The sequence below is a fragment of the Malus domestica genome, chromosome 16, assembly GCF_042453785.1.
Source record: "Malus domestica chromosome 16, GDT2T_hap1".
Lineage (NCBI taxonomy): Eukaryota > Viridiplantae > Streptophyta > Magnoliopsida > Rosales > Rosaceae > Malus > Malus domestica.
Window position 1 is genome coordinate 5,385,119 of NC_091676.1, and position 11,155 is coordinate 5,396,273.

General features: G+C 35.3%; 1 protein-coding gene across 6 annotated transcripts; it reads right to left on the minus strand.

Moving 5' to 3' along the window:
• Positions 1-6,294: 6,294 nt before the first annotated feature.
• On the minus strand, positions 6,295-11,155 carry LOC103402934 (hypersensitive-induced response protein 2). Of its 6 annotated transcripts, none has more exons than XM_008341717.4 (6): positions 10,850-11,155; positions 8,514-8,705; positions 8,188-8,308; positions 7,705-7,796; positions 7,525-7,621; positions 6,295-6,921 (listed from the first exon to the last, which is right to left on the minus strand). In XM_008341717.4, exons 2-6 carry the CDS (start codon positions 8,700-8,702, stop codon positions 6,560-6,562), a joined length of 861 nt encoding a protein of 286 aa, XP_008339939.1. In that variant the 5' UTR covers positions 8,703-8,705; positions 10,850-11,155; the 3' UTR covers positions 6,295-6,559. The 6 variants fall into 6 exon arrangements, with proteins under 6 accessions (XP_008339939.1, XP_008339941.1, XP_017179190.1 ...); XM_008341719.4 differs by having other exon boundaries at positions 8,514-8,702; positions 10,850-11,128; XM_017323701.3 differs by having other exon boundaries at positions 10,808-10,925.

The window sequence follows — 11,155 nt, forward strand, 5'->3', positions numbered from 1 at the left end:
TGATTTGGACCTCGAGAATCGTACGAGAGGTTGCGTTGGACAATGGGCATATTCGCCTTTTTGGTGTTGCTTCGTGAGACACGTGGAAATAAATTACATGTTAATTGTTTTTTCCTCGCGTGCTGTATTGTTTTTTTTCTTCCGGCTGTTTTGTTTGTTGATTTATTTTCTTTATATATTTTCCTGCATTTTTATTTACACCTACAATTTTCTTAAATTTGATGAATTAAAAACGACCAATTATACAAAGAAAATTTGTAGCTAAAATGGTCAAAACATTTATCTGTATTCGCTTTTGTATTATCGTTTGTATTATTATATCAAGGGTAATGCTAACTAAACTTGAAAACAAAATGTACAAGTTAAATGATGTGTTACTAATAGAAATGAATACGTCTATCAACGTTTAAGTAATAAATCAATCATCAACTTTCATGTCATTTAGTTTCTAAATATTGTTTACAAATTCAGTCTCTCTAGCATTACTGTGATGATCTGTCCCTAATTTTTCATGTAATTTTCTCCCCAAGTGTGTAAATTGACATTTATGTCCTTTTTGGCAAAAGTGAAACCTGACGTGAATGTAGTCATTCTGTTTTTATATTATTTTCTTGATATCGTAATTAATTAGTACTCATTGTTACGAACGCGTAAGCGCGAGTTAGACCCAAATTGAATTTGTAACGAAAAAGTTACGCTCAATTAAAGTACGTTGCAGCGGGTATAATGTTTTGACCATTAAATTTAAGGGGACAGATCTTTTGGGTACTTTTTACTGTGCCAAATCTGAAAACCTTATCACTTTTCCCTTTTAAAATTGGACTCGTGTACCCATTCCCCTCACCAATTAATTCATTTCCTCAATTCTCTCACCCAATCAAATTTTCTTTCTTTTCCACCAATCAGATCACTCTCTTTTCTCTTTGCCCAATCAGAAAGTTGTTTCTCTCTCTCATCTTCTTCCTCTCTCTCTCTGTCCCGAGACCCTCTCCTCTCTGCAACAACAATACACCACAATCAAACTTCACAGATCGAACCTAAAAACACTACCATCATACTCCACCCATCCTCACGAACCTAGCCGTACCAACCTATCACGAAATGGATGAGTCTTGACTCATTAACTCTGAAGCTCCGACTCGGACGAGTTTGCTCCAACGTGATCCCGGCCGAGTTACAAGTTTTTAGGACGTTAGGAAGCCTTTACACAACTTCCCGAGGCCCCTAGTACAAGTTTGAAAAATATCTAATGCGTAGAAGCACAGTTTCGAGGAGTCGAAAAATAGTCCGAACCTTTCAAGCCAATTTAAGGCCACTTACGTCCACTTTTTTTACTTTTAAGAGGTATAAACTAATGATTAAGAAATGAGCAAGTTATGAAGATTTGAATTTTCCCCATAAACCGGCAATGTTTTCTAGTTTCCAACGAAACCAGACGACGCGGTTCCACAGGAGAAGACGAAGAATATTCTGTCAAAGTTGATGGAATATTCTAATGGCGTCAGGTAACACCGTTAAGTTATGTTAACTATTTAACAGAATATTTCATCAACTCTGACAGAATATTCCTGTCTTCTGTCTCTGCCAGGCGTATGGTCGTGGGCTAGGCAGCATGTGAGGGCACATCCTGTAACATCCCACATCACCCAGGGGAGTGGATCTTGTAAGCCTTATATATATATTCTCATCTTGACCTAACACGAGACATTTTGGGAGCTCACTGGCTTCGGGTTCCATAGAAACTCTGAATTTAAGCAAGTTCGCACGAAAGCAATCACATGATGGGTGACCCCCTGGGAAATTCTCGTGTGAGTTCCCAGAAACAAAACCATGAAGGCGTGGTCGAGGCCCAAAGCGAACAATATCGTGCTACGGTGGAGTCGAGCCCGGATATGGTGGGGGCCCGGGCCAGGATGTGACACGTCCGGCCTCCGGGCGATGAGTGGTTGACACATATGGGTTTGTGACGTTGAGTAGAATGTTTTCGTACATTCAAACCTTCCGTTTGAGCAAACTATGGGGGTTTTTCCTAACTTTTTTTCGTATATGTGTTATTTAATTAATTATCATTAGTTGTTTTGCATATAAGGAAAACTTACCCTGAGGACGTACGAGGACAAGTGAGGCTAGGGGGTTACGATCCATGGACGTATCAGCGAGTGGGCATTTTGTTTTTGTATATTATATATAAAGTTTTATAGTTTTCATAAATGCTTTTAGATTGATTTTACCCCTATATGCCATGATTTATTTAATTTTAAAAATGTTGTTATGACGATGAGATTTATCTGTTATCATGGCATGTTCATACATGTTATATTTGCTCATCATACATGCTTGCATTGGTGTAGTACTTGCCCCAAGCAAGGGCCAGTTTTTCACGTGTATGTGCACATCGGACCATACGTTCACCTTGGATCCAAGTAGATGTCAATCCTGTTATACAGGTTGCATTAGGCAACTCTGACTCATATGTGCCGCACTTAGCACCAGTATTCACGTGATTGTAGTACTAGAGCATATATATATATTGATTACACCCAATCTTGTTCATGTCTGAAACTATTTGCATAAACTCGTGTGTTAGCGTAGATTGATGAACACTTAATTTTATTATGCTACTGTAAGATATTGTGATTTGGCGTATTTCTAGATTTATTGTTGATTTACATTTGATTTCATACTTATACGTAGTATGATTTTCTGGAAATTATACATGTTTTACAACGAGGGGTTAGTATGTTCAGAAAATAAATGGATTTTATAAACTTTTGTTTTTGCCCACTCACCCTTATGTTTTTTGCCCCTCCAGGTTCTAGTTAGCTGATTTACTCTGTGGCATACGAGGAATATCCAGCGGTTCTGACGTATCCTTGTTTAAGTGTATGAATTTATCCCGTTGTATATTAAGTACTTAACTAATTTCGACTGCACTATATGTCATATATGCTTTGAATATTTGTATTCTATGGGTTCTACCCATTACTGCGCGCTCACTTTATTAGTTTAAATAAGTTATAGTTTCGGTTTTAATTTAGGGAAGTGTTATTGACGCACTAAAAATCTCATTCTACACTCCTCATAATTGTATTTTTCTTTCCCAATATAGAAAGTTTGAAGTGTAGAATGAGATTTTTGGAGTGCTAATAACAATTTCCTTAATTTATTCACATTTTTACATCACTTATACTTTTGGTTATATCACCTTCGAGTGACAGCCAGCATGCCTTAACTCTGATAAGAGCGTGTCAATTATTCTTATATCAAAGAAAGATTTTAGCTAATATGGTCAAAACAGTTTATCTGTGCTTCGCCTAAAATTCGAACACCTTTTTTTACTATCGCTTGTATTGTTAAATTTAAAAAATGACTAGACTACTTTGAAAAAAGAGAATAAAATTCTTCAAAGTTTTTTATTTTACACCACGTGATTTTATTTGTTTATTATTTTTGAATTGTCTTTTAAAACAAAAGAGTTGACACAATTCTAAATAAAGGACGAATTTAGGGGAATGTATTTAATTGGGATTTTAAAGAATTTTAATTCTTTAATGAATCTAGGAGTATTCAATCAAGATTTTAATTGATTCTCTTAAATTTAAGGTGTATTCAATTAGAATTTTAAGATAGTTTATTAAAATCCTTATAAATTCAGGTGTATTCAGTTAAGACTTTAAATAAGTTTACAACATTTCAGGTGTATTCAATTAAAAATTGATTTTAAAGAATTTGATAAAGTTGAGAAATTAAAAGGAATTTAAGAGATTTCATATCCACAAATCTCACATCTCTCTATGAGATTTCGAATGAATTGAATAAAAAAAAATATATGAAATATTTACAAATCAATTAAACTCCATAAAAATTCATGTATTTATAAATCCATTAAAATCTCTCAAATTTTCAATTGAACACACTAATCTGCATAACTCAAATCTAGGGACTAAGTTGATAATTTTTCTATTTCAGATACCATTTTGATTGAACGGTCAAATTTCATGGACCAATCATCATAATGATTGAACGGTCAAATCATTATTGCAATTTTTGGTGGTGTGGCGATTATTCCACACCACAAAAAATTGCAATAAAATTAAATAGCAGACAAATTTAAATAAGCAGGGTAGGGTGGGCGATTATACCGTTCCACGTAAAATTTGCAGTAAAATTAGATATGTAGTTCAAGATAGGCGATGATATTGCACCATCTTGGATTGCATAAATAAACACTGGGTTATTAGTCAAGAGCTACACTAAACAAGAAATCAAAGATATAAGTAACTATTATGTTAAGAACTAAAAGCAGGCATGATGCGAATAATTATTCACGAGGGTATATCCAACAAGTGAGGCAGAGGAAAAAGAAGAACAATAAAATCTTTAAAGGAAACATTTTTTTTCTTTCGGCGAAGAGCAATGAGAAATGTTTTAGGGTTAGATAGTCGTGCTGATAACATGTTATAAATAGGCAAAAATTAGAGAGATAACCTTTGCTAGGGACCAAAGTGAGGTTGTTGCAAAATATTACACTAATATAAAATGATTGCAGATAAGAGAGAAATAGGAGGATACTAAAAATATTATAGCTTTCTTTCTTCTCTTGTTTTTTTTGTTATTGTTGAACACTAGTAATGCTCTATTTATAGAGCAAATATCTTGGAAACAAACAAATTACATTATTAATCATATGAAAAGTTTACTGTATGCATGTGGGCATACATACGGCTAAATAGCCAAAATGGTCCCTGAGATTTGCATAACTCATCACTTTGGTTCCTAACATTTCAAATCGATAAAAGTGGTCACTGAGATTGTCCACTATCCATCATTTTGGTCATTCCGTTAAATGTCTCGGAGCTCTTGGCTGGAAGTTTGGACAATTTTCAAAGCTTCGTAACTCAATCGTTTCTTAACCAAATTCGACTCATAATATATCAAAATGAAGATAGGAAAGTGTAGAATAATATTATACCTATTTAGAATCCCAATGGCTGCCAGATATAGCCGGAAAATAGCCTCAAAGTTGACTGATCCAAAGCAAAACTGGAAAACTTGCCGAAAACTGGGTAAACTTTAAACGTTTATAACTTTTTCAATACTCAACGAAATCAAGTGATTCAAAAATGAAAATCATACTTCTTGATGAGACGAATAGAATGGTATCTTTTTTTTTTTATGGCTAACTCTGTGTGATTTGGCCGCAAAATGGCTTGAAAGTGGCTGTCTTGGTCTCAAGTTAGCCACTTTTGAGCTGTTTTCCGGCCAAACCACAGTGATTTAGCGATTGAAAAATGTACCATTCTCTTCATCTCGTTGAGAAGTATGATTTTCATTTTTGAATCACTTGATTTCGTTGAGTATTGAAGAAGTTATGAACGTTTAAAGTTTACCTAGTTTCTAGCGAGTTTTCCAGTTTTCTCTCGAACCAATCAACTTTGAGGCTATTTTCCAGCCATCTCCGTCATCTATTGGGCTTCCAAATAGGTATAATCTTATTCTACACTTTCCTATCTTCATTTTGATATATTATGGGTCGAATGTGGTTAAGAAACAATTGAGTTACGAAATTTTGAAAATTGCCCAAACTTCCAACCAAGAGCTCCGGGACACTTAACGGAGTTTTTAACGGAAGGACAAAAATGATAAATGGTGGACAATCTCAAGAACCACTTTTATCGATTTGAAATGTTAGGGACCAAAGTGTTGAGTTATGCAAATAAAATTTCCCTTTTTTATTTTTCACACGTGATTTTATTTGTTTATTATTTTTGAATTGTCTTTTAAAAAAAAAAGAGTTGACACAATTCTAAATTAAGGACGAATTTAGGGAACGTATTTAATTGGGATTTTAAAGAATTTAAATTCTTTAATGAATCTAGGAGTATTCAATCAAGATTTTAGGTGATTCTCTTAAAATCAAGATGTATTCAATTAGAATTTTAAGATAATTTATTAAAATCCGTAGAAATTCGGGTGTATTCAGTTAGGATTTTAAAGAAGTTTACAACATTCCAAGTGTATTCAATTAAAAAATGATTTTAAAGAATTTGAAAAAGTTGAGGAATTAGAAGGAATTTAACAGATTTCTTAATATATATTAAGCATCCACAAATCTCACATCTCCCTATGAGATTTCGAATGAATTGAATCAAAATTTTATATGAAATCTTTACAAATCAATTAAACTCCATAAAAATTCATATATTTATAAATTCATTAAAATCTCTCAAAATTCTCAATTCAACACACTAGTCTGCAGAACTCAATTAACGATGAAATTTCATGGACCAATCATCATAAAAACCCTTTCTCTTTTATAATATCAAAAAGACCCTTAAACCACAAATGGAGCAAGATAAATAGTTCGAATTGCTTCTTCGACTATATTATAAAGTCGAAACAACACCCTTGAGTTTCAAAACCAAGATATTAACAAGCACAGAAAATTCACCCTACATATTATATACGTGAGAGTGTCCACACTCTCTTAGATCCTACAGCACACACAAATTCGAGTCTAGCGTAACTGCGCTGGCATTCAGTGCCGCGCCCAAGGGCATTACTCCTGAATCGAACTTCCTTGAAGGAGTCCGTCTCTTATCTGCGACGCAATGTCTCTCACAGCACCTGGTCCGTGTGGGATGAAAACCGAATTGGACTTTGAGGATGCACCAATCTCCTTCATTGTGTCAAAGTACTGGGTCACGAGAACCATGTCCATGACATCCTTGGATGATGTCCCAGGTACGTTCTCAGAGAAGGCCAGCACGCTGTCTCTCAGCCCGTCCACAATGGCCTGGCGCTGCCTTGCTATGCCAAGCCCCGACAGATATTTGGACTCTGCCTCTCCCTCAGCTCGCTTAATCTGTAGTATCTTCTCTGCTTCAGCTTTCTCACTTGCGGCCACCCTCATCCTAGCAGCTATTAGTTAATGAAAAACATGCATATGTTAGTCGTTCTGCAGCTGCTATGGCCAAACAAACTTAATAATTCAAAGAAAAACTTTATTGCAGGTGCACTTGTGTTACTGTCCCACAAAAAGGAATTAAAATTCACAGAGACGCATGAGACATCTCAGTCTCGATACTTTTCATGCTACAGAGGTGCTCAGAGAATCCTTGTGCATCTCAAGAATGGTTACGTCTTTCTGTTTTAGGCACACTGAAGCCGTTTGGATGATAGGAGTCGAAAACCTTATAGATGAAAAACATCCTAACCTTTTAATTACCAGAAAACTGTATCAGTCAAGGATGGCAAGAAATAGAACAGACTTCGAAATCCATGGTCAGTCGAGACAAAAACTACCAAAAAACAACATGGAACTAACAAAATTTGACCTCCAGATGAACCTCGTCCAGGTCATACAAAATGAAACAGGGTTCAATTTTGACTAGCCTTTGGTAAAGTTTCAAAATAAATTAATCTTTACTCGGACAAAGCATGCAACAAAACAAGCCTACTAAAATGTTTTAAACAAAACATTAAATGTCATAAGACCATATGGATTTAAACATATTATTATACCTGCATTAATCTCATTCATCGATCTCTTCACGTGCTCATCTGGTTCGATATCCACAATTAGTGTTTGAACTATCTCAAACCCATAATGTGACATGGCCTGCGTATCCACAATAAATTACTACGAGTGACAGAAGTTTCATAATGAAATCTAAACCAGACAAGGCAGAAACATCTGTGCACCTTTTCAAGTTCTTCTTCCACAGATTTGGCTATATCATTCTTCTGCTCAAAGGTTGAATCTAGGTCCAATTTCGGAACACTTGCCCTAATCACTGAAAGAACAATAGACTTCTGTTAGTTTTATCTGCAAGCTACAATATTGAAGCTAAATTCCTCGCCCCAGGAAAAATGACATAAGAACAAGAATCAGATATACTTTCAAAGCAAAACCTCGAGTGTAAGAAATATTCTGCACCGATATTCAAAACATAGACTTCTTATTTTTCCACCTCTGTTTCCAAGAAATTTTGTGTTTTACTCAAAGAATAACAGTTCATTACTAACAGTTCAAAATCACATTTAAGGAATATTAAATGAAAATCCCACCAGACTTTATACAGAGAACTTATCACAATTGAACTAATAAGCTAGAAGGAAAATAACAACACACATAAACCCACAGATTTATGAAACTAATTATAAATTTCAGTGATAAATACATACCATCAAAGACATAAGATTGGATCTGCCCTCTGGTATTGCTGAGCTTGTAAAAGGCATCAGAAGCCTTCTCAGCCAAAGCTCGGTATTGAATTGAAGCAACCACAGTAACAAAAACATTATCCTGAAGAAATACCAAAGATCAGAATTGGCGGATAGATTTTGAATTCCTAATCAGACTTACATGGCTCTCACACAATAACATATTTTTCCAAATTTGCTACAGTTGTACTAATAGATGCTCCTAGAGTTTGTGTGCGGTGCTTACAGTGTGTGCTTAGAAGGTTAAACAAATCTTCTTGTTGAAAAGGAATGAATATACAACAAACCTTTGTCTTTGTTTCACAACGAACGTCCAATTGCTGCACACGTAAGGAGAGACGACCAGCTACCTGGCTACCAAAACACCAAGGCAAACAGTGACATCCAGGTGCAAGCACATCATCAAACTTCCCAAAAGTTTCCCTGATAGCAACAGTGGACTGGTCCACTTGAATACAACCAAGAGCTTGTCCCATCTTCTGGTTATGACAAGAACAGTAAAATGGTAATCAGATGCTGATTGTCAAGCAGATTTTTAGTGCATATGCAATAAATGCTTAAGAGCTATATAGGCCTAACAGGCAGCCTGTCATAGTCCCAGATGTATATTCCACGTCAAAAAACATAGCTAAAAATCAAAATGTCAACAATAGACAAAAATGCATAGCTTCACCGTTCCATCTTTTCACCAGTAAAACTTACATGATTTTCAATCAAATTTTAAGTGCTAATGTCTTACCAAAGAAATTCAAGTACAAATGTATTGCAATCTTGCAGAAAATTAGATTAAATTAATTAAAGGAAACAAAACTTCAACACATAGGTTAGTTGCATATGCATGATACTTTCTAGAAAGAATTGAAACCTGGGAATTGTTAATAAATTTGTGTGCCTGGGTGTATAAATATATGCACGGATATACACATACTTCCGACAAAAAATAGAGCCAGCAGCCAGGTGGTATCTCAGAAACTCTATAACCAATTCAATTAGAAGCCTAGCAGGAGCGCTCGAGAAAAAGTGTGAATATATTCCAAAAACTTTAGTCTGAAATAACCATGGCATAAAGCCATATGCTATAAAATCTTTGGCCCTAAACTGTGGGGTGACTCTCAGACCATAATGCCACATCAACTAGCAGACCATGAATGAAATGGCTAACAAAGGTGAATGGTAATGTCAACCCAAATTTCAAATAGCAAAACCACAAGCATGAACCTGACCATTTCATTCGACAAAAATCTAGTTAGCGGAGGCCAAAAAGTCTGAGTTGATAAATAAATTTATTTCAAGAAGGATTACAATATCCATTAACAAATTGGAATAATCACTTCACATTTGAATTTTAAATTAATGAGGGTTTATCCTTTATACAAGCAAGGTTTGCTTTCAGAAACAAATATTGACCCTATATACTACTAGATACAAATTTCACCAAGTGCACAACTAACAAACCAAATATGATCAAACTTTGATTCCCGTAGCAATCTGGGAAAACATATAAACTTATAGGATAGAAATCCGAAAAAAAATATATAAACTAAAGGACAACGCAGATAAGCTGCCAAATGGAAATACTGGCTAGCCAGAGCTGGATTGTTACAAGGGGTGTACTATCCACACACCCTTTTTTACTTCTCACGCACCCCTTGTTGATTTCTGTCATTTGATCTTCTTCAATTCATCCGATCCGATGACTAAAAATTAGAAAAGTGTGTAAGAGGTAAAAATGAGCGTGTGGATAGCATACCCTTGTTACAAATCTAAGCCTCAAAATCAATTTGTATAAAATAACAACCGTATCAAGCTAAAATCGACTGTAGCACGAGTACATATACAATATTTCTACAATTGGTTAACAAAAACTTGATAATCTCGGGTTTACTTTCATTGAGTAACTTCCGTCATTGATTCAAGCCGGTGACGCGTGTGATACGTGTTTCTTCACACACCTCACCGGCTTGACAATAGGCAATATTTATAAAGCATCTTAAATAAGTAAAAGTAAGCTACACCATGAAGTCAAATAGATTAAAGAAAAAAGCCAAAAGAATACAAAAACCAATAAAGTAAACCGTTAAAAGCGACCTCTGCGATTAAACTAACATAAACCAAAGCAAACGAAAGCAAATCGCAAAAGTTGTATCCAACATTCAAAGCGATAAAACTCGGCTTACTAATACACGCAACTCAATCCAAAAATTAACATCAATAATAACATAAAAATAAAATAAAAAGTTCTCGAGCAAATTTACCAAGAATTATGCGATGTCACATCAAATCACACAAGTTTCACTCGGAATTTCAAGTAAAATTAAAATTCCAGACGTTAAACACAGTAAAATCGGGAGCTAGAAGAAGCAGAATCAAGTAAATTCCACAGAAAAAAATATGAAAATCAGACAATTACAGCAACTAAAACTATGAGAAACGTAAAATCGCGAAAGTTAAGAAATCAAATCCAATCACACGAGTTTAACTGGGAAATTCATCTAAAAGAAAAACTATCCGATTCACACTGTAAATTGCGAGGTAGAAGGAGCAGAAGAAATCAAATTTCGCAGAAAAATCAGAGAATTACATAAAATTTCACAGAGGAATGTAAACTACAGTGAAAATTCACCTCTGAAATGGAAGCGTTTGTCTGCGAAGCTTGAGAAGTAGATATCTATATGGGGGAGTAGGGGAGGAAGTGGAAATTTTGGGCGAGGGGTTTTAATCTTTATCCGCGAGAAGGAAGAAGTTACGGGTCGCTTTCGGGGACAGCTTTGCGCGGAATTTTCCTATGTGCGTGAAATGCAAGTTCTGTGGGCACAGCGCCACCTCCACCTCGGGTATCGCATTACTTCGAAAGTGGTGTGGAAGCCCATCTTTTGGTTATAGAATGTTGAAATGATTCTACGAGTCTTTTCGTTCTTGAAAGAGGTGG